Genomic DNA, 24,163 nt, shown 5'->3' with positions numbered 1-24,163 from the left:
TGATCTTAATGGTGGTTTTAAGGTAGCTATGGCAACATGGGTTGTGTGGTAAAACAAAAAAATAAAAGATTAGGTATTACAGATATTTGGTTAGTGTCCAGCCTTCCTTTACTTCTCCTGTTATTGTGTCCGAGTGGAGCAAGTTTGTGCTGCCTGCCGGGGAGCCTGGCTATAAACAAATCATTCATACTCGCAAGGAAATGTAGATCGTGGCCTCAGCGCTGATACAGACCTTCCTTTGTTTCGGTTTAGTGACTTTCCAGCTGTTTATTAAGGCTATACATGAGATTATACGGACGAGGAGTTTGTCTGAGAAAAACAGCGCTTATTTCAGTGATTTAACTTACGGCATCTCATCGGTTTCATTTCTTGCTAGCGAGTTTCAATTTGTGTCCTTTTTCCTAAAGTTCCAATGTGGAACTTGTTTTTATGGTTAAGCTTTAAAAAAAAATGCTTTTACTATTAAAATAAAAAATTTTTGCTAAATTCGCATAATTTTACGTTCTTGTAATATCCGGTATCTGTGATGACCTCTGATGCTCTTCAACTTAGACTTATACCGTACACTAAGATTGTGTCCAGGTCCCAAACTCTAATTTAAGCCTTCAAAAAAAGATTGTGCTGCCCCCCTGCTGCAGTACACCCCTGCTGTTTTTGTGGGCACGGCAGACCATAATGTCCGTAGTATTATTTGATCATCAATACAAAATGTGATTGGGAGCCCATGCAGGGTGGATAAGACCGGGGTGATGTGAATATCTTTTTTAAATGTGTAGCTTCATTATAAAAAAAACAAAAAAAACCAACAACACATGGAATTGTTTTGGTTGTAGACCTCATTTATGGTTAAGCTTCAAAAAGAAACTGCTTTCACCATTCAGTCATGCTTGCTGAATTTTACATTCCAGTTATATCCGGTTCCTGTGATGACCTTCTTTGTACATATTTGTCTTGTAGTCCTAATCACTTAATAACATTTAAGATAGTCTAAGTCCCAAACACTAATTTGAAGCCTGATATTGGTACCTTAATTAGTCAAGACTTCAGCAGCCCCATAGCTGTGGGGGCTGCTGAAGTCTTCACTATTCTAGGTACCAACCTGCACCTTTTGATCAAAGTGGGCATGGTGGACCATAATGCCAGTAGTATTATTTGACACATGGAATTGTTTTGGTTGTAGACCTCATTTATGGTTAAGCTTCAAAAAGTTTCATCATTCAGTCATGCTTTCTGAATTTTACATTCCAGTTATATCCGGTTCCTGTGATGACCTTCTTTGTACATATTCGTCTTGTAGTCCAAATCACTCGATAACAATGAAGATCTTTTCTAAATCCCAAACACTAATTTGAAACCTGATCCATAGCTGTGGGGGCTGCTAAAGTCTTGACTAATAAAGGTACCAACAACTATCCTGCACCTTTTGATCAAAGTAAGCATGGTGGAACAAAATATACCAAAAGTCTAGTGTGGTGAAAGACCATTCAGTGCTTTTTGTCAGTAATAGAATTTTGAAAAAATTGGGAGCCAGTGTAGATGTGTATAAGACACAGGTGATGTAGATATATTTTCTAATGCAAAGCTTTAAGTCAAGTCAAGTCAAGTCAAGTTTATTTGTATAGCGCTTTTCACAACAGACATTGTCTCAAAGCAGCTTTACAGAAAACAACAGTGAAGGTGAATGGTGTGCGTTTGTCCCTGATAAGCAAGCCGTGGCAACAGTGGCAAGGAAAAACTCCCTTAGATGATATGAGGAAGAAACCTTGAGAAACCTTTATTGTGAAAACACGTGGAATTGTTTCGGTTCTAGACTTCATTTATGGTTAAGATCTGCTAGAACTGTTCTAGAAGATTTGTCAATCGCGTTACGTGTAGCTGCTTTGATTGTGTATTTTCCTTGTGTTGTGTTGGTTAGTGCAGATTCCCGGGCCTGAGAGTCTCCACAATGCTGGATCTAAAAACTGAAATGGTTTAAAAGCTGCTTCTTTTGTCATATTTTTGGTTATTAAATAATCGAAACATCACATAAGCCTTCACGCTTCACTTAGCAAACCTGAAGTTGCTAATAGCAGGTTATTTATGGTGTTAATGTACAGAGGTTGAAACATTGTTGCTGTTTGCTTTAACCTGCTGAAGAAAGCTGTCAATTTATTGTGATGTATAGCTGACTGATTAGCACTAGCATCTATTTCTAATGTGAAGGTATATATCGCAGTAGCACGACCTGTTAAAATTGTTGCGTTGAATTAAAACAACTTTATTTACAGTACAGACCAAAAGTTTGGACACACCTTCTCATTCAAAGAGTTTTCTTTATTTTCATGACTATGAAAATTGTAGAGTCACACTGAAGGCATCAAGGGCTATTTGACCAAGAAGAAGAGTGATCGGGTGCTGCGCCAGATGACCTGGCCTCCACAGTCACCGGACCTGAACCTAATCGAGATGGTTTAGGGGTGAGCTGGACCGCAGAGTGAAGGCAAAAGGGCCAACAAGTGCCAAGCATCTCTCGGGGAACTCCTTCAAGACTGTTGGAAGACCATTTCAGGTGACTACCTCTTGAAGCTCATCAAGAGAATGCCAAGAGTGTGCAAAGCAGTAATCAAAGCAAAAGGTGGCTATTTTGAAGAACCTACAATATGACATTTTTCAGTTGTTTCACACTTTTTTGTTATGTATATAATTCTATATATAATTCCACATGTGTTAATTCATAGTTTTGATGCCTTCAGTGTGAATCTACAATTTTCATAGTCATGAAAATAAAGAAAACTCTTTGAATGAGAAGGTGTGTTCAAACTTTTGGTCTGTACTGTATATCACCTGACTGGAGTTCATAATTCGCAAAGAATTGTATTCAATACAATTCATTATCTACCCAATCAAGACAAGTGGAAACTTCAAAACCTGACTAGCTGACTAGCATGGTCAAGGTCATAGGACTTACAGCATGGGTCTTGGTTTAGTGGAACTCAGAACACCTCCTACAGGTCGTCTTGGGGTACCACGGTTCACTTTTCAGCCTCATAGAGAGCTGTTTTTACCATCTAATGCCAGCATGTAGTTTTAACGCTTTAAGCACCACACTTTATTAGCATAATGCATGTGGGGCTTGGTTTCAATTCCACAGACTTTTGCATCAAGCTGTCCTGCTTTTCTCATGGCCTTCTTCTAACCTGACCTGCTAAGTCTACTTTATCTTACTTTTTTACTTTTTTCTATAAATAAAACGTGTCTGTAAAGAAACTAGGAATTGCAGAAAGAAAGAAGGTTTAGAAAGAAACAGGACATTTGAAGGTTGGATCGTAGCCTGGTCCAGTTTGAGCGAGCTTGTCTACACTGTAGCATCAGGTTCCTGTTCTTGTCTAAATGGAGTGGAATCCTTGTTTTAGCTCATCTGCCTCAATATTGATGCATTCTACAATGCTTGAATCTTCTGTTCCCCCCAAGAACGATTCCCTCTAAAGGTTTTCAGATTGACTTAAGTTGTCAATGGGGAGTCTGGAGACGACCACACCATGTTTGTTTTCAGTACTGTTTTGTAAAAATGTCCACGTAACCTCATTTTCTTTGCTAATAGGATTAAACTCTCCTCTAAATATGGTACGTTACTCCGTTAATGCTCCCTTTGACGATGTGTGATGCCCGAGCACCTTTTGCAGCACTCTACGGCTTCATTCTTCACTGCAAGTGGGGTGTTCTTGGGATCATAGACACAACCCCTTTGTTCTTCAATAATGACGAGCTAAAAAATTGCCAACTTTCTTTTTTTGTATTTGTTTTGTTTTTGTTATGAATGCTTTTATTTTACCTGCATGTCTATGTTGGTCTCCATGTTCTTTTGTTCCTTCTGCTTTCAGGTTGTTTTGCAACTCTTTTCCACTGAGCGCTGGGTTCCGTCATTCCTTCCTTATTGCTGTTTTGGGAGCTTTGTGTAATCTTGTATGGTATTTGTGGTTCGATGAACTTTCCACCCTGACTTGTCCTGGTTTTCTACCTCTAAATGGAGTTCTCTACAACTGGGAATGGTTCCACATGAACAGCCTGAAGATTCATGAGCTTGCTCATTAGGATGGATTCGGATTGTAATTTATCGAGGTCGACCGATCTTTCGGTTTTGCCGATTAATCGGCAACGATAAGTAATTGCTGAAACTATCTGCAAAAATCCATAGTGATAGTTTTTCTGGGTTTCGTTACAGTACGAGAGCGGCCTCTAGAGGCGAATCACTGTCGCCATGTGCTGTTTATTTGAAGTGTTTTTTTTTGCATTTTGAATGCAGTTGTTTTTATTTATATGGAGTGTTACTTTTTGTTTCAGTTTGAATGCATAATTATTTCATATTTATACCACTGTATGGAAATTCGTCACCCAGATGATGACAGGCTCCCTGTCTGGACTGGTATTCTTCCTCATACCATCTCAGGGAGTTTGTCATTGACTCTTTCGCCACTGGATCACCCAGTAGGGGATAAACGTCTAGGGACTGATTCCACTTTTGGGGATGTTTAAAATCTTTTCTATGGTTTTTCAGTGTAATTAATGTGGCCTAAGGGAACGTTTCGGAAAATCATGTCAATCTTGTGCGAAATCGGCTAATGGCAATGACTTTTATAATAACAGCAGCACTTTTTCTGCACTTTTTCCCTCTCACTTTATACAAGAAAGAAATTAGATTTTTACTCTCAAAATAACACACACAGATGTCTTCGCCTGCTATTGGGGTAAAGTGTCTTGTCTATTAACATACACAGCTGTGTTGGTGGGGCAGTTGGGGTTGACTGGCTTTCAGGCAATTGCAAGCTTGTCACCATAGCGACCGGTTTTGACAGACTGCAGGCTGCACTATTCTCAGAAAGCAGGCGTACCAGCTGTTTTTTTCTTTTAGTTAATAGAACAATAAAAGGCTCTTAGTCATTGACTAATGGGTTTAACCTTTGGAATGTGCGTTCGGGGTGTGACGCCATGTTTGTAATGTGTATAAGGGAAGTCCTGCATGACTCCCATGCTGCTTTACTGTTCGAGGTTAATGGTATGATTAATGCAATACATTCCACCGTCCTGTTGTTCACGTTGAATTGTGATTGAATATTTTTACTCGACTTGGATGTATGAGGAGTCTGTCCTTTTTTTTTAGGTCAATTTATGTTCGAATTTCTGTTTCAGGTTGTGAGAAAGCCGGGCGAGGACGTCAAGACATTGTTTAACGGTCAGTCCTTCTGCGCTGCTGAGACATGACTGACGGATCATACACACGTTCTTCAGAATGGTACACACTGCATTTGTTTTGTGCATTTGATAGTGTGGTGGTTCAATCAAATCTAAATGTCAACTCTGTCCATCAAAAGAAAATGTCCATCTGATTTGCTCATTCTCCAAATATAAAGATTTTAACATGTTCTGGAACAATCAATCACTCAGATAGTGTCCGGTCAACTAGAACCTGGCGATACGATACATATCACGATACAATATGTTGCGATACTGAAAGCAGTATTTTGGGAAGTTACATTTTTAGGAATAGGATATCATTTTAGGAAAATTATACCATATGCAATCCTTATATGCAAAATGATTTATCTAGAACACAGTGGGATCTGCATCTAATTACATCTAAAAAAAATAACTATGCACATAGTCATTAAACACACCTAGTTATGAAGTGAGATTGACGACAATGATTGTGTTATACTAGCTTGGCCACAGAAAAGTAGCTTTTCGTAGCCCACCCTGTATAACACTATCATCAATGTCCTTTAGGTTTGTGCACTGTTCTTTAATCCACAAACAGCACTTGTTATCTCTGAGCTTTTTAACACCATGTTTACATTTTCCCACCTGAAAAACAAACCGCACATAAACAAAACATTTTGCCGTCGACGCAAGTCAGTCAGCGCTGCTACTTCTTCCGGGGGAAGTTACACCAACAATCGTTTTTTTTTACCTGCCCAATCTGAGTTGGATCATTTTTTTCTCTGATGGAGCTGATAGAAAGCAGCTGTTGAGCTTCATGCAAACAGATGGGGTTCACTCAACAACTACATTGTTTGAAAATACATAAACTGCAACTCCATCACCATATTCTTATCAGGAGATTCACTCAAATTTTTGATTTCTTTCCAGAACCTTCCCTCACTATGATTTCTCTTTCCACCCAGATACATATACTATGACTCTGAGACGATGGCCAGCGAACCCCTGGAAGGTTTCCACGAGGTGAACCTGGCATCACCCACCACCCCGGACTTGCACGGCGCCAACGAGCCACACGTGGCCAAGCCCAGCCCGCCACCCAGCAACTTGTACCGCACACACTCCCTGACCTCGAACCCCTGCCCTCCGAACACCCTCTATGTCGACCAGTTACCCACACAGCCGGTTTACCCCGCCCCCCGAGACCTGGACAATGATGAGCCGCACAACGGCAGGTAAGAACAAAGAGCCGAAAGGAGAAGGTTCTCATTTATACCTTTACTTTCTCTTTGTATTCCATCCTGGTGTTTCTCGAGGTCAAACACTACTGTAGAAAAGGATCAGGGACAAATCCTGTGGAAAAAAGAAGATAGGGCATAGCCCACAATGCTAATTGTGGGGGTGGATTTCTGTCCCAAAAAAGTTCATGAAGCAGAATTTGATATCGAAAAAATCGTAATTAAGTAAGCAGTCTAATCAGTTTACTACAATTCTGATCCTGAAAAACATTGCAATGTTTGATACAAGTGGAACAAATTCTAGGGAGAAAATATTCTGAATGAAAATCTTGGTTCTTCAATGGTAGAAACATCAGGACATACCTTTTTAGCTTGCGAGCTAATTTTAAAATGCCCAAATGCTAAATATATATTTATTTAAAGTATAGTAAATATATATTCTAATGGCTTGCACTGAATAGAGTTTTAGACTTTTTTGAATGGCATGTGATCTACTCATACTACCTTTGGAATCTACCGGTCGATCGCGATTGACGTATTGGGTCAAACACTAGCATATCGCTGTGTTTTCAGTTTGTGACAGGATCAAAATGCAGTTAAATGTGCAAGATTGCAATGTATTTCTATATCTAAATTAACATTTTTCATTACCATATATGCAAAGTTTAGTGCAAAAAGAAAATTAATAGTAAATGATATAATTTTATATCATAGAACACGAGTTTTACTATATAAATTATATACCAATTTTAACACGTCGATAGTGGTGAAATTATACCCAAATTGATCCGATATGTGCAAACTGACGATTGCCAACGAATGTGATCCTTCGTAATAACCCACCTATTCAGACCCCGAGTGAAAGTTGCCAACTAAGCAAAACTATTTTACGACAGGCCACTTAGCTTTTTTGCCTTAGTCTTTATCTGCCAACTTACCCAACATCCGGAGGCGTCGTGCGCAAGCCAGACGATAGATTTATCGAAGGGTCAGCATTTGCAATTTGCCGCTCCAGTGCTTGGGCAGCTTCTCGGAGAAACCGTGGGACGGACTTCGCCAACGCAGAAGGTGGGCGTGGTCAGCTCGGAATCCATTTCGAAAACCACATCGACTTAACTATATTCGTTGTGGGGTGTTAATTGAAAATGCATTATAAACGATTTTTTCTACCTTTTTCGCTCTACCTTTGGCTCAGAATGAGTTTTGATATCCAAACACAATTTTGCTACAAATCTCGTATGATGAAAATGCAATCCTAAGTGTCCTCATCGGGAGTTTAAATGCATTTTAAATAACATTCAAAAGATCATTTTGCTACCATTTTTTGCTTGGACATGCTGCTCAAATCAATTTGGGTAAATACGTTTTCGTTTTTTAATTTCGCAAATTGTAAAGGGTTTAAATTAGCATGTCATTTACATATTATAACTAGGTCCCCTGGTGGTCTAGTGGTTAAGATGCAGCGCTCCCAACGCTGCGACCCGGGTTCGATTCCCGGTCAGGGAACCATCCCCAGCCACTCTTAGTGCCGGTCCCAAGCCCGGATAAATTGGGGAGGGTTGCGTTAGGAAGGGCATCCAGCGTAAAACATGTGCCAAATCAAACGTGCGGAGGATCCGCTGTGGCGACCCCTAACGGGAGAAGCCGAAAAGAAAGACATTTACATATTATAACTAAATATTGGAAATGGCAAATGTAAATTGAATTCAAATTTAATTATAGCAAGCTCCATGAAGACATGGTTGATGTTGGGGATTTGAGGAACTCTCTTAAACCAATGAACAACTTCGGGATGAGTTGGAACACCAACAATTCCGTACGTCCTCAAACCCTTAGGCCACGTCCACACTAATACTTTTTAATTTGGGAACACACATTTTTTTTTCTCTCCGTTATGGCCTTCTGTCCACACTCGGACGGGGTTCTCGGTCAACAAAACACTCTCCAAAATGGATACATTAAAAAAAAAAAAAAATGCTGTTTAATAAATTTTTTTCAAACAGAAGCTTTTAAATGTGAAGGCGCGTTTTTGTTTTTTTTTGCCATTGCCACGACATTTCAAAGAGGCGGGAAGTAATTAACCGCCGTGCCGGAAATGACATAGATGGAAGTTTTGCTTGTGCGCTGGAAAAATGGACGAAAGCCTTTTCAGACGTTTCAGCATGGATGAGCAACTTTTGGGAAACAAAATTGTGGAGCATTTTTTTTAAGGGGTTTTAAAAAATTTCCGGATAAGTATAGACGTAGCCTTCGTGTCTGATCTAACGAATGCTCTTGTAGCTGGATGATCACTAATTCCCAATGCCAGGCCCCCAAAATCGAGCAAAAAAAAAAAGCCTTCCCAGAAGAGTGGAGCTCTTTATAACAGCAAATATGGCGGGAATAAACTTTGGGGTCTGTGTACCTTTGGTCCCGTCTGTACAGAAGGGTACATTATTATCATGGTCTAAACTGCTAATATGGCAACAACAAGGACGCATCGAAATGAGAGCGTTTACGAATGAAATGTACGAGATTTGATCCGATTTGCAAACTCGTCAGTGCTGTACGGGAATGTTGAGATTTCTCCGGTGGAGATTTCAGTCCGGTTTCTCCCACGCGTTATGCAAATAAGCGGGAAGTGCGCCAGCTGCGGGCACGACACGAGCAGGCGAGCTTGTGTTTTATCGAGCAGCCGGCACTTACTTATCCACTGACAACCGAGCGCTCGTTTCCGACTGCCGAGTCTCACAAGGTGACACGAGCGACGACGGGCACCAATTGCAGATAATAACCTGATGCCATTTCCTGTGGGCGGATCGTCTCTGCATAATTGCAGGCTGATGTGAACGCAACAGTGAAGCCCTGGTATCACCGAGATGGCACTGTTGGGCCTTTGAGCAAGACCCTTTGTGCTCCAGGGGCGCTGGATGCCAGCTTCCTAATATCGCTGGAATATACTGTGCTGTAAAGTGCATGTGATGAGTATAAAAGCACCTTAACACCATCACTGTGGAGGAGGCGGAGATAGTGGAGATGGTTGAGCTGGTGCAAACACACCCCAGTGTTGCGTGTTCATTTCCTCTCCTGCTTTTTTTTGACGTGGTGACTTTTTTTTTTTTTTTTTTTTGTCATCTATGGCTTTAAAAGGTTAGCCTGTGAAATGACTTGTTTTACGATTAATATTACCAAAGCCTTTTGCATATTCATTAGTTCATTAGTTATCTTCATTAGCAATTAGTCCTGGTTTAATAAAGTTGCAGGCGCATTCCTCGGTGCATTCGTTTCCCTTGAGACTCAAACGGCTGCTCAAACACATGCGACGAGGTTGTTTCAAGAGCAGTGTACAACATTTTCCGGCCTGATTTATCATTTGTAATAATAATAATATAAAATATAATGTCAATTTGGCAGGGCTGTACTGTATTTACATTATGCATTTACATCGATAGGATTTGCCACAATTATCCAGAGCCACTGGAGCAGAAAAGGGTTAAGGGCCTTGCTCAAGGGCCCGCCAGTGGCAACTTGGCAGTCCTTGCGAAGTAATTTGCATTTACCCTTTCATCACTTAACAATGCCATATTTATCTGTGACCGTATGTCCACAAAAGCCTCAAACTCCCTCAAATTTTTGTTCGACAGAAGAAACTTATCCCTGATGAGGTACAGGTAGTACCCGACTTACGATGAAGATCGTGATTATGGCATCCAAAGAGAAAAATGGTGGTATTCAATACGTATTTTAAGTATTTTACGTATAAACAATTTTTACTTACCAAACATTTTTTTTTACTGATGCAACAAATCTCAAAACCAGACACCAAAATCCGCCAAAATGCACACATCTGGCAATTAAAACCGTCCGTGTGGAAACATTTGCATAAACTGTCCATATTTGCCCATGTTGATTAGAGCATTAAAACCTTGAAAAGTATTAATTAAAAGTACATTTAGAGCAGATAAAAATGTGATTAAGTTGCGATTATTCACGAGTTAACTCATGACAATCGTGCGATTAATCGTGATTAATCATTCTAATCGATTGACAGCTCTAATTGTTGTCAATTTACCTCAATTTTCATTATTTTCTGTGTTCTGAGATACTTTTCTGCTCACCACAGTTGTAAAGAGTGGTTATTATTTCCTGGTTTTCCTGTCAGTTCAATCCAGCTGGACCGCTCTCCTCACGTTTCTCTTATTGGGGAGGTGTTTCTGCTCACGTAACAGGCTGTTTTTTGTGTTTCGCACCACTTTGGGTAAACTCCAGAGCCCATTGTGCGTGAAATCGATTCGTTCTTTTTTTTTTTCCTAGTATTTGTTTCCATTTAACATGAAAGTGTTCTCCTCTAGATGCTATGCGCTTGTTTACCTTGTGTAGCATTACATCAGAAAACCTGTGTATGAAATTCCTGTTAAACATGGCAGATGAGGCGCCAATGACTTCAGGTAACAAGGCAGCAGTATGGAGGCATTTAGTTTGTAAAGGTTGTTTGTGCCTATATTCATTTCTTTTTTAATTATTAACCTTTTCCAAACGTACTCTTCGTTTTACTCAGCATGCCCGGTCCGGAAGGTTCGGCCTCGCAGGAGGCAGGGGCAGGAGACGGTGGTGCCTCATTGGCTGACGAAGGTGAGGACCCGTTAGGCCTGAGCACAGACAGCCTATCACGGCTCAGAAGCCCCTCTGTGATGGAAGTTCGGGAAAAAGGATACGAGAGGCTGAAGGAAGAGCTCGCCAAAGCCCAGCGGGTGAGGGATCAGTTCCATCCACCTTCATTATTCCTTTGACAGCAAACAGATTATTATTATTTAAATTATATGAAAATACACGGTAGTCGCGATCGTTCTAGTAGTGTTTGATTGAAACCAGTTAAGGTTGCAAAATTCCCGGAATTTTCAAGACTGGAAACTGTGAGTTTCTGGGAAACTGGGAAATTGAAATTGCAGGTGAGCCTATATCAAGGAATTTAAAAGTTGAAAAAAATCTTGAAGGATAATTTTTGTTAAAACATCTACATTTAACACAATTGCAGTAGCATCCCTCCATCACATAACACACATCATTTCTTGAATCCTGCACGTCAAAAAACCTTCCTCTCGCCGAGTATTCGCGTCAAATTCTCAAACGTTCATACGTTTTTGCTTAAAACGCCATTTTACGTTTACGTCGCTGTGTGTAAACGATTGCAAGCTAACAATTGAATCTCAAAAAAATTTGCATGCATGTCAGATTATGACCGAACGAGGTTCCGCATATACAGTGGAACCTCTATACCTGATAGTTCGCGACTTTTCGTTTGGACCCGGAGTAACTCGCAAAAAAATCGGATTGTTCGCGAGAAGCCGCGAGTGGCTCTTTTATAATTGTATTATTCATTTAAAGTAGTAAATAAAACATTTATGACAAGTAATTCACAATGTTTGTTGCATTTATAGTACAGTACATGTACAATTCATGTCATAGAACGTAGCTTCCGCGATTCTCGAGGTTGCACTGTATGTGAAACGGTCTATTTAAATTTCCCTAAATATCTAATTAATTCTTGATGTTTTTCTAACTTGGAATATTGCCAGAATTCCCCAAATAAAGTTCCCATGGAAAGTTTCTGGAAATCCCAGTTGCCCTGTTGCCAGTTATTTAGGCAACAGCGGCTGTTGAGTTCTTTTCAGAAGACAGTAACATTGACTGCTCTAAAATATATCAAAGTAATTTCTATAATATTGTCCCTTGAACATATAATAAAGTGGTTGCTGAAATGTGAGGGGGTGTACTTTCTTTTGTGTGATTCTGTACATGACAGTTTGCATTCGAGCTGCTTGAAAGATTCTTTTTTTCTATTCTTTCACATACATCTTTTCGTATGACACTGTAATTGTATCAGCCAGTTATGTATCCTCTTTCTTGATTGTTCTTTAATCAGTGGCATGTAGCGCTAGCCTATTTTTAGCTTTTATAGCTCCCCATGTGGCATCTGCATGCTCAAACATGTCCTGCTACACTACCGCACAGCACTGTTTACTTACAGTGACGTTTATTGGAGGAGCTTCTGTTTATGTAGAGAAGCCGGTAACATATAAGAAGGATAAGAAGTAGATGTACACCATAGCCACCTTCAGTGTGATGGAGAACCGGTGAAGCTACTGAGCTGAGACAGGTGGTATAGAAAGAATAGAGGTGTGTGTTTCACCGAAGTTTGTCTCTGTGTTATTCTGTGTGAACAGAAGCCTTAAAACATGCTAGAAGGTGTATCTGTACCGCACTATCACTTGTTAGTGTCAGATTAATTACCCTGAAAGGGGTATACATTTAATTAGACGCCTACCGATATGGATAGCTAGGTTGGATCGTACTTGCCAATGAATCAACCCATATATATTTAAAAAATAATAATAATAGTACTGAATCATGAAAATGAGGTACATGAAATAAATATGAAAATATTAATGATATTAATACATTTGTAAGAAAATAACAGACATGCATTCAGACTGAAACAAAAAGTAACACTCCACATAAATAAAAACAGTTCCATTCAAAATGGAAAAAACCCTAAACACTTCAAATGAACAGCACGTGGCAACAGCGATTCGCCTTTAGAGGCCGCTCTCGTACTGTATAACGCAACCCGGAAAAACTATCGGTATGGATTTTCTCCAGCAGTTCCTGCAATCAACTATCCATGCCGATAAATCGACAAAACCAATGAAGTGGTCGACCTTTAATGCTAACACTTGTCGGATTAATCCCCTGACAAGGGTATAATTGTTACAAATGGTTGCAACTTAGTGATTAGTGTAGAAGCAGTCAGGAGTTTTCTGTGCAACGGTGCAACGAATGGAAGATCTTCTGATTGGTTATTGGTGATCAGTTAGGAGGTCAGAGATTTGGCTGTATTTAGAGCCAGTCTCTTTTTTCCCATGACACCTCAATGATGGAATAATACTGTATAAACAGCGCCACCTAAAGGCACCAGGTCCAAAAGGTTAAACAACAAAGGAACTGGTGAAGAAGCTGCAGGCATCCACCATTATAAGTGTCCTACATTACATGGCCTGAAAGCATGAAACAAAGGACTTGCTCTGTGACAGTGTGGTGAGTATTGTACCAGGGTTCTGCCAACACCTGACAGAACAGATTATAGTCTGGTTCTGCTAACTCCGCTTTACAACCCGGCAGTCTGATTTGTTCAATGGCAACCTGTGATTATGGGGACAGCGAGGAAATGATCACAGGAAGCGACTGAGAGTCATTATAAGGCATGTAAAAGTGCTTGGGATGAAATAAAGGGGAGAAAAGACTTGTATTGAAGATTAGGTTTCAAGAATATGATTAAGGGAGTAAATGAGGAGGACTTGGCTACACTAAATCTCTTTAGATTTAGATCTTCTCAGCTATTCCATTATTGGTTCTGGCTCTTGGTAGAACTGCCATTAGAACGATTGGTTCTTATATCGATCTTCACTAAGCACGACAGACCGCTATAAATAGCAACATTATTAGTCTGAGAGCTGAAGTTGTGCATCAGACTGGGATGTGTGGGACACATCTAAAATGTTTCAGTTGGTTTTCAGTCTCCGCTTGGTGGGAGTGGGCCAGATTGGTCGAAGTTTTTTCAGAGGAATCGTTTGAGCATGTCTGAATGTCGTCTAGCTGTGTGAAGGGTCGCCATAGAGTGTGCGTATGACTAAATGAACTCGCGGGACTTGATCGGTAATATCATTAATATTCCAGTCTCGCTAACGAACCCCCATCTTGCTTCATTCCATGTTTTTCGTGTATGTTCATATTCAATTGCCCCGAGAATGTGAAACTAGACCAAACAAACTTAAGTTCATCAAAAAACTCAATACACTGCTCTGTACACGACACTCAATTCAATTCAAATCAATTCAATTAATTTTTATTTGTATTGCGCTTTTAACAATAAACATTGTCTCAAAGCAGCTTTACACAGATAATGTGGTGATTAAACGTAAATATGTTCTTTGTAAGTATGTTTGTCCCTGATGAGCAACTGTGGCAAGGAAAAACTCCCCGAGATGGCATAAGGAAGAAACCTTGAGAGGAACCAGTCTCAAGAGGGAACCCATACTCATCTGGGTTGCACCAAATGTCCATTTGAAGCAGATATACAATGTTGCGGGGTGCAGTGATGATGATCAGAAGCGAACTGTATACCTGAGTCTGTGTAGCAGACTGTTGACATTAACTACAGTCCAGTCCATCCTCAAAGCTCCCGTTCTTACTCCGGAATTTCATGGAACCACCCAAGGTGTTGATGAGAAACCATCCCAAGCTGCACAGAGTGGCCTTCAGTCGAAGAGAACACTATCCAGAGGCAGACCAGGACGAAGTGGGAAGATCCATGGAGGGGAGAGGGTCAGGAACACTGGTCACTGGAGCCTCAGGAGCATGTTTAACTTGACAGAGAGAGAGAGAGAGAGAGAGAGAGAGAGAGAGAGAGAGAGAGAGAGAGAGAGAAGAGGGTGACAGGAAGAGAAGGATATGGATTATTAAGTGTCCTTATTGTTGTATGAAAGTTAATGTCACTGTGCAGTTTGGACTCCGGCAAGACTCGCTATGGCAGCATAACTAAAAGGGAGAACCAGAAGGTAACACAGACATGAGGGATCTCTGGGATAAGAGACGACCCACCACACCACCGTCAACAAACCCAAGTGAACGTGTGAATGTGAGGGGACGACAGCATACAAATATACCAGTTCACCAAACACTCTATATCCATGCTCCCTCCAGATCTGAGCCTTTACCTAAGAAAAAAAAATCTACTGATAAAAGGCTTGACTAAATAAATACGTTTTCAACCTCGACTTGAACACTGAGACTGTGTCTGAGTCCCGAACACTGGTTGGAAGGCTGTTCCATAACTGTGGGGCTTTATAAGAGAAAGATCTGCCCCCTGCTGTAGGCTTCATTATTTGAGGTAACAACAGATAGCCAGCACCTTTTGATCTAAGTAGGCGTGGAGGATCATACTGTTATAGAAGTTCACTCAGATACTGCGGTGCGAGACCGTTAATTGCTTTATACGTCAGTAGTAGTATTTTATAATCAATGCGAAATTTAATTGGGAGCCAGTGTAGTCTGATTAAAACAGGGGTGATGTGGTCATATTTCCTAGATCTAGTGGGGACTCTTGCTGCTGCATTCTGAACTAACTGAAGCTTATTTATGCACTTACTCGCACACCCAGACAGTAAAGCGTTACAGTAGTCTAATCTAGAAGTAACAAAAGCATGAACTAGTTTTTCTGCATCCTGTAACGACATCATATTTCTAATTTTAGCAATATTTCTAAGGTGAAAGAAGGCGATCCTGGTGATATTATTCACGTGAGACTCAAAGGAAAGACTCGGGTCAATAATCACACCAAGGTCTTTGACAGCCGTACACGCTGAAACAGAAACACCATCCAGAGATGCTACGTAATCGGAATGTTTACTTCTAGCTGCATGTCATCCTAGTAAAAGTACTTCCGTCTTATCTGAGTTTAGCAGAAGAAAGTTATCGAGCATCCACTGTCTAATGTCCTTTACACACTCCTCAACATTGTTAAGCTGATCTCTCTCATCTGGCTTTGCTGACATATACAGCTGTGTGTCATCAGCATAGCAATGGAAGCGAATCCCATGTTTATGAATGATTTCACCAAGAGGCAGCATATATAAAGAGAAAAGCAGTGGGCCTAAGACAGATCCTTGAGGAACACCAAACTTTACCTCATAGAGTGTGGAGAACTCACCATTTACATCAACAAACTGATAGCGATCAGTCAAATAAGACCTGAGCCAAGAGAGAGCCGTTCCCTTTATTCCAACAACGTTTTCAAGTCTATCAAGTAGTATAGTGTGATCAATGGTGTCAAAAGCTGCACTAAGGTCGAGCAAAACAAATAAGGAGACAAAACCCTGATCAAAGGCCAATAACAGGTCATTTACCACCTTAACTAGCGCCGTCTCTGTGCTATGATGAGGCCGAAATCCTGACTCATACATTTCAAAAATGTTATTCATAAGTAGGTGTGAGCATACCTGCTGTGCTACAACCTTTTCAAAAATTTTGGATATAAAGGGGAGATTTGATATTGGTCTGTAGTTGGACAACTGTCATGGGTCAAGGTCAGGTTTCTTAATAAGGGTGTGGATAACTGCCAGTTTGAAGGATTTTGGTACATTACCAGTGCTAATGGAATAGTTTATTATTTTTAAAACAGGTTCAATTACCACTGGAGTTATCTGTTTAAAGAAACTTGTAGGCAAGGGATCGAGAATGCAGGTTGATGATTTTGATGAGGAAATTAATGAAATGAAGTCATTCTCATGAATAGGAGTGAAGCTTTGTAGTTGATTGTCTGTTATAATTACGCTGCTGTCTACAGGGTTACTTGTGAAATAATTTGAATTTATATTAACCGTCTGGATTTCTTGCCTGATGTTTTCAATTTTATTATTAAAAAAGTTCATGAAATCATTACTACCTATTGATGGTGTGCATGTTAGCGCAGTGCTTTTATTTCCTGTTAATTTTGCTACCGTGCTGAATAAAAATCTAGGATTATGCTTGTTATTTTCTATGAGGGTGGAGAAATATGCTGATCTAGCAGCACTCATTCGTAAACTAAGAGGTCGACCGATTCATCAGTTTAGCCGAATAATCGGCACCATTGTTGAAATCATGGATCTATCGGCAACAATCCATACCGATAGTTTTTCCTTTTTGTAATGAAATTCAGTGTTATGTTCATTTATTTTTATTTTTTTATCTATCCAGTATCCATTTGAAAAACTATAAATTGATTAATCGGTTATTGACAAGTACAATCCAACCCAACTCTCAGTATCGGTCGACCTCTATGTAAATCACCCATGACAGTTTTTTTTCCCTTCTAAAAAAAAAAAAAGTAAAACTCATTTCCCCAACCCACTTTCTGTTCTTTCATTCATTATTTTCTCCCATTTTTTCCTTTCTTTTTTATGTCTTCATTTCATTGTTGGTTGCCCGAAGGAGCTTAAGTTAAAAGACGAGGAATGTGAGAGACTTTCAAAAGTCAGGGACCAGCTGGGGCAGGAGCTGGAGGAACTCACTGCTAGCCTGTTTGAGGTTTGTTTGTCATTTCATTTCATTTGGCTTCTTCTCTTTCCTTCCTGGAAAAAAAATAAATAAATCACCCAGAGGGTGTTTATGTTTGTGGGCAAGGTACAGAGCTTCTCAGCAGCTACGCAGCACATCTGGATAGATTATTACAGGCTTTGAAGCAACGGATGACTTTGTCCTGTCTAGCGTGTATTTTTATTATATTTAATGATATGGAAATTATAATGATGAATTAATTATTTATAATTATAATATGAATAATTAATATTGTTATAATAATGATTGAGCTAAAAAATTATGGGGGGAAAATTCTATTTTAGTGAATTATCATGAAAATGATAAATAAATAAAAATCACTAGTATGAATGTGCTGATGAGCTGCATGACAAGTTGTTTGTCTTTTTATATTCATGTACTCCTTCCTTTCTCATAAATGTCATCAGTTCTCATGCTCCACAAGTGGGCTGTGAGATGGAGGAAAAATAATAATTCTGGAGTGAGTTAGATGAAGTGGTAGAAGGTGTACCTAGAAATGAAAGATTGGTGATTGGGGAAGATTTCAATGGCCATGTTGGTGAAGGGAACAGCGGTGATGAGGAGGTGATGGTAGGTATGGCCTTAAAGAGAAGTATTTTAAGGGACAGATGGTGATTTGCTAAAAGGATGGAAATGGCAGTGGTGGACACTTATTTTAATAAGGAGGAGGAGGAGCGTATAAGATTGGAGGAAGGTGCACAGAGGTGGACTATGTTCTATGTATTAAATGATTGGAGACTGTAAGGCAGGGGACAGTGTAGCCAGACAGCATCGGATGGTGGAAACTGAAAGAGGAAGACTGTAGTGTAAGGTTTAGGGAAGAGGTCAGACAAGGTGGAGGTTGGACTGCATCAAGGATCGGCTCGGAGCCCTTTGCTGTTTCGACAGGTTGATGGATGAGGACAGACAAGAGTCGGTTTGATGTCTGTTTATGATGTTTGCGGATGATATTGTGATTTGTGGCGAGAGTAGGGACATGCTGGAGAAAAGGGGAATGAAAGTCAGTAGGAGTAAGACAGAGTACATGTGCGTGAATGAGAGGGAGGGCAGTGAAGTGGTGCAGTTGCAGGGAGAAGAGGTGGAGAAGGTGGAGGAGTTCAGGTACCTGGGGTCAACAGTGTAAAGTAATGGAGAGTGTGTTAGAGAAGTGAAGAAAAGAGTGCAGGCAGGGTGGAGTGGGTGGAAAAGAGTGATAGCAAGAGTGATTTGTGATAGAAGAGTATCTGCAAGAGTGAAAGGGAAAGTTTATAGGACTGTGGTGAGACCTGAGATGTTCTATGGTTTAGAGACAGTGGCATTGAGTAAAAGACAGGAGGTGGAGCTGGAGGTAGCAGAGCTGAAGATGTTGAGATTTTCTTTGGGAGTTACGACAATGGATAGGATTAGAAACGAGTTTATTAGCGCATGTAGGACGTTTTGTAGACAAGGTGAGGGAGGTAAGATTGAGATGGGATAGAATAGAATAGAATAGCCTTTATTTGTCAAATATACATTACAGCACGGTTAAAATTCGTTCTTCGCATATCCCAGCTTGCTCGGAAGCTGGGGTCAGAGCGTAGGGTCAGCCATGATACGCCGCCCCTGAAGCACAGAGGGTTAAGGGCCTTGCAGAAGGGCCCAAGATGGCAGCTTGGCAATACCGGGGCTTGATGGTTTGGACATGTGCAGAGGAGTGACATGAGATATATCAGTAGGAGAATGCTGAGGATGGAGCCACCAGAAAGGAGGAAAAGAGGAAGACCAAGGAGGTGGTTTATGGATGTGGTAAGGAGAAACATGCAAGTGGCTAATTTAAAAGAGGCAGATGTAGAGGACAGGGTAGAATGAAGACGGATCAGCTGTGGCGACCCCTTATGGGAGCAGCCGAAAGAAGAAGGAGAAGAAGTATTCCTTTCTTATAACATGTTCCTCTTTTTATTTCTCATCCCTTACTTTCTACCTATTCTGAGTCTCCACTGTCATTTGTAGAAATCTTTGGAGTGTATGTGTGTGCTTGTGTGCGCTCATGTGTGTGCAAGGCTTGGGTTGACTCTGGGTATGGGGAACGGTGGATAACGATTTCAGTGTGGGATGATTGCTATGCTGGTCCTGACTGTTGACGTGAACGCTGTCTTAACAGGAGGCTCATAAGATGGTGCGAGAGGCGAACGTGAAGCAGGCCACGGCGGAGAAGCAGCTGAAGGAAGCTCTCGGGAAGGTGAGGAACGGTGTTTGGTGTTTTTGGTAATTCGAGTTTTAGAATAAAGAGTTAGATGAAGCCCAAAGAAGTTGTGTCCAGTACAGTGTTTTGAGAGTCTGATCATTTCGATGATATTTTTCAAAGTTATAATCTGATATAGACTTATTAATTTAGTTAAGCTGTTGGGTTCATGGAAAGATGTTTGTTCTCTTTCATTTCTCTTTCTCTCTGACTTCTTCTTTCCTTCATTTCTCTTTACAGATCGATGTTCTCCAGGCCGAGGTGGCCGCGCTGAAGACCCTAGTTTTGTCCACGTCCCCTACATCGCCGTGTAAGGAGATGCCTTTGGGCTCCAAGGTGGCGTTTAAGAAAGGCCACGCCCGCAACAAGAGCACCAGTAGCGCGATGCTGGGCAGCCAGCAGGAGCTCAGCGTTCCTCAGCCCATCGTACGGGACTGCAAGGAGGCAAGGCAACCTGTTCCATATCTCCAGCCTGGGCCAAAGTATTCCTTCTGGATCACTGCTTGTTCCTATTCCAATTTCTGTGATTATGCGCATTAGTGAGATCAGACACTGGTGTTGGATAAGGAGGTCTGAGGTTCAGTCTGTCTACAAGTTATTCCTAAGGTGTACACTGGAATTGAGGAGTTCAGGGCTCTTTGCAGGACACTCATGTTCTCCATGCCAACCTTAACACACCGTGTCTTCACGGAGCTTGACGGGAGCTTTGTCTTGCTGGAACAGTGTTTTTTTTTTTTTTTTTATCTGATTGTTTATAGAGATTTGTGCTCATTCAGGGTTTTAGTTTTGAGTTCCAATTCATTCCAAAGGTGTTCTAGCTCTATAGCAGAACACTCAAGATCTTCCACTCCAACCAATATCTTCATGGCATTTGTGCACATGGGTATTGTCATGGTTTGAGTCTCTTAGTTCAAATGAAGGAAGGAAGCTTTGTACAAATTCGGGCTCTTCCAGACAAATGATGACCAATGTGAAACAATCGTGGCGATTTCTTTGGTCATGGCCAAGGTCATGAGTTCAAATCTCAGGACCACCAAGGCACCACTGCTGGGCTCTTGAGCAAGGCTCTTGACCCTGTAACTGCTCAGGAAAAGGGCGTCTGCCAATACCGTAAATGTAAATTTAATGTAATGTATAAGACGCCTGTTCTCACGGCCAAAGGCTGAGTCGGAGATTTAGTATTTCACAGCGTGTTTACTGCCATGACCGACGTCTACTGACCAGCCAATAAGAACGCAACACGGAATGACGCATTGATTGACGTGACATGGCTGTAGGAATAATTAAATAAGTGCTTCTTATTGAACTAAGCACCTGTCCTCTCAAATCAAACCAAACCAAGCTGCTACTCCTGGGCCCCTGAGCAAGGCCCTTAACCCCGTGACTGCTCAGTTATATGAACGAGTCTTTACAATTATGTCTGCCAAATGCCATGAATGTGAATATATATATATATATAAATATATATAAAATATTTAATATGAATGTGTGTTTGTTTGTGTGTAGGTTGATTCCATACTGTTCAATGAGTTTAAGGCATGGAAGGAGGAACCCACTTTGGAGAGGGGCTGCTCCTTCTTGGACCGGGTTTACAGAGAGGATATTAACCCATGTCTTTCGTTTTGCAAGAGCGAGGTGTGTGTGTGTGTGTCTTCAGTTATGTCCTAATGGAATATGTATTCATGTATAATCATATATTCATAGCTAGAATTAACCAGTTTTGGTTGTACTCCTTTGGCAAAAATGGAGGAACGTGAACCAATGAGCGTAAGTAAGCATTACACGACATTCGGTCGAGGGTGTGGTGACCTCATTATGATCGTCTGTACCGTCAGATTTGCATGAGTTTTATCCTAGGACGGAAGTCAGGACCCGTTTTACATATGAGCTCATTTCATCCAGCCGAATTATAGAACTACTATGTGTTTATGACTGGAGATTCAGTTCTTATCTTCAGCCTTTAGCCATGCCTTATGAGGCCATCGTAAAACATCTCGGAACATGTTAACGTTGAGAACCTGTTCTTTGAACAGGTTCTACGCCAAGACCAGAATTCTGAGCACAGGATCACCTGGTTAGCTCTAATCTGGAAAAAACGGAGCCCAGTTTGTCCAGGGTCCATGAGCCAGTGCTTAGTATTTACTGAGGTGCTTACCTCAGGCTGCAAGGGAAATATATATATATATATGTTATATGTCCCAAGAACCTGTGATGTGACTGGTGAAATTTGTTGTTTGTATAGCTGGGCTCAGCGATCCTGGAGGCTGTGGAGAGAAACACACTGAGTGTGGAGCCAGTGGGATTCCAGCCGCTGCCTGTGGTCAAAGCTTCAGCTGTGGAGTGTGGAGGACCCAAGTGAGTACTGACCATCGCCTGCTTCCTCAATGAGAGGCAGCTGGCATGGTGTAAAGAAGACCTATAAATATATAATTTTTTAAGTCATACAATTAAGTAAAAAGGAAGTCAATTTGAAAGTTAAGCATATAAATAAAGTAAGAAGCAAAGCAAGTAAGTTGGATTAATAAAGTAAGTTAGAATTTTGTAGGTTAAGTAAGTTAGTATGAGAAGTATTAGTTAGAAAGGTAAGTAAAGGTGTTGGGTAAATTAGAAAGTAAATCTCGACAGCTATGTATCTACATACATGCTCAACTTTTAACGTACCAACTTACTTTACTGTTGAGGGGTAAATGTTTGTAGGTTAGCAAATTCAGTGAGTATGTGAAGTAAATAAAATGTTATAAAGTAATGTATATAATTGAAGGTAAAGTTATGTATATGAATTAAGTTATAAAGTTCACTAAGAAATGTAAGTTAGAAATGTTCAAAGTTAGGAAGTAAGTAATACAGGAAAGTTAGATGTTAGAAATTAATATAATTAAATTCGAAAAAAGCAAGTAAGTAAGAAAGGTGTAGGTTTAGTATTTATGTACAACAAGAAAGTTGAGTAAGTTAGAAAGGAATGTTTAGATCAGTTAGAAAGGAAAGTAAGTAAGAATGTTATGTTTGCTAGAAATTAGGTTATAAAGTTCACTAAGAAACGTAAGTTAGAAATGTGCTCAAATTTAGGAATTAAGTAATATAGGAAAGTTGGGGACGTTAGAAATTAATATAATTAAATTCGAAAATGTATTAAAGCAGGTAAGTACTTAAGTTAGATATTTAATCAAGTAAGCAATGCAAGTTAGAAAGGTGAGTAATTGAATTAAGGAAGTTGTGTAAATTAAATAGTATAGCAAGGTAGAAAGTGAAGTATGTAAGTGAAGTAAATTAGGAGGTTAATTATATAACTAAAGTAGGAATTTTGACAGAAAAAAGCAGGTAAGTAAATTAAGTTATATTAATTAAGAAAGCAAGTAAGTAAGAAAGGTGTAGGTTTAGTATTTATGTACAACAAGAAAGTTGAGTAAGTTAGAAAGATATGTTTAGATCAGTTAGAAAGGAAAGTATGTAAGGATGTTATGTTTGCTAGAAAGTACTTGTTTATTTAAGTATGTACATAAAGTAAGCAGGTTAAAATTAAAGTAAAGTAAGTTGGTAACCTTACAAGCGGAGTAAGTAACAAGCGAGTACATAGTGATGAAGTTATAAAATGATATAATAGTGAAAAACATTTAAAATTATGTATATAATCAAAGTTATGTATAATAAATACATTTATTAATTTGACTGAGTAAAGTAAGTTAGAAAGTTATGTAAAGCAAGGAGGTATGTAAAATAAAAACGAAATTCCATAAAGTAAATTAGAAAATTGAAGCAGGTAAGAAAAGTAGGTTAGAAAGTTAAATAAGTAAGACAAATAAAAGTAAAAAGAAAAAAAAGAAAAGTAAATAAATAAGTATGGAAACGAATAAAGTAGGTAAATAAAATAAGGTAATAAATAAAATAAAATGTAAATAAGCTATAAAATACAATATACAGGTAAAGTAAGTATAAAAAGTAAGGTAAGTATGCTTCTGATTTTTGATTTTTTGTATTTTTTGACAGCTTTAAAGAGAAAACAAACAAACACACACAAAAAAAAAACATCTATATAATACTTTACAATTTTCTTCATTGCTGCTTTGGTCCCAAAATGATTAGTTTATACGGAAGCATTGTGAGATTACAGGCACAGTAGCCCGTATTCAGTTCAGCTATTCTTGGTGTATTAAATTATTGGTGTCAGAAATTGGACTATCAAACAATATTCGTACAAAATAATTTTTGATGGATAATTCTACAAAGAAGCACAATGACAGTGTGATTTGCAGTGTCGTTTGCTCTTACACACTTCACCACATTTACCGCTATCATTTGTTTGATCAAATGTGTCCGCGTTCTCCATCTAGTTTCTTTATTCCTTTCTTTCTTTTTTTTTTTTTTGCCGCCCCCTAGTGGCAGGAAGTCTGAACTAGTCACG

General features: G+C 39.8%; 1 protein-coding gene across 6 annotated transcripts in view; it reads left to right on the top strand.

Moving 5' to 3' along the window:
- rab3ip (RAB3A interacting protein (rabin3)) overlaps nucleotides 1–24,163 on the top strand; it is a 29,635-nt gene that overhangs the window by 2,717 nt on the left and 2,755 nt on the right. The window contains exons 1-10 of one of the 6 annotated variants that reach the window (XM_083528592.1): nucleotides 4,991–5,032; nucleotides 5,167–5,269; nucleotides 6,159–6,428; nucleotides 10,969–11,161; nucleotides 17,439–17,534; nucleotides 19,684–19,761; nucleotides 20,005–20,208; nucleotides 21,271–21,399; nucleotides 22,007–22,119; nucleotides 24,139–24,162. In XM_083528592.1, the coding sequence (XP_083384718.1) occupies nucleotides 6,184–6,428; nucleotides 10,969–11,161; nucleotides 17,439–17,534; nucleotides 19,684–19,761; nucleotides 20,005–20,208; nucleotides 21,271–21,399; nucleotides 22,007–22,119; nucleotides 24,139–24,162 (1,082 nt within the window). In that variant the 5' untranslated portion in view covers nucleotides 4,991–5,032; nucleotides 5,167–5,269; nucleotides 6,159–6,183. Of the gene's footprint in view, nucleotides 1–4,990; nucleotides 5,033–5,166; nucleotides 5,270–6,158; nucleotides 6,429–10,968; nucleotides 11,162–17,438; nucleotides 17,535–19,683; nucleotides 19,762–20,004; nucleotides 20,209–21,270; nucleotides 21,400–22,006; nucleotides 22,549–22,781; nucleotide 24,163 lie in introns of those variants that run through there. The other 5 variants (XR_014531376.1, XM_083528591.1, XM_083528593.1 and 2 more) reach the window with 5 other exon arrangements.

Source organism: Silurus aristotelis, assembly GCF_946808225.1.
Source record: "Silurus aristotelis genome assembly, chromosome: 24".
NCBI lineage: Eukaryota > Metazoa > Chordata > Actinopteri > Siluriformes > Siluridae > Silurus > Silurus aristotelis.
The sequence above is the reverse complement of the archived record's forward strand: the minus strand, read 5'-3'. Positions and strand labels throughout refer to the sequence as shown.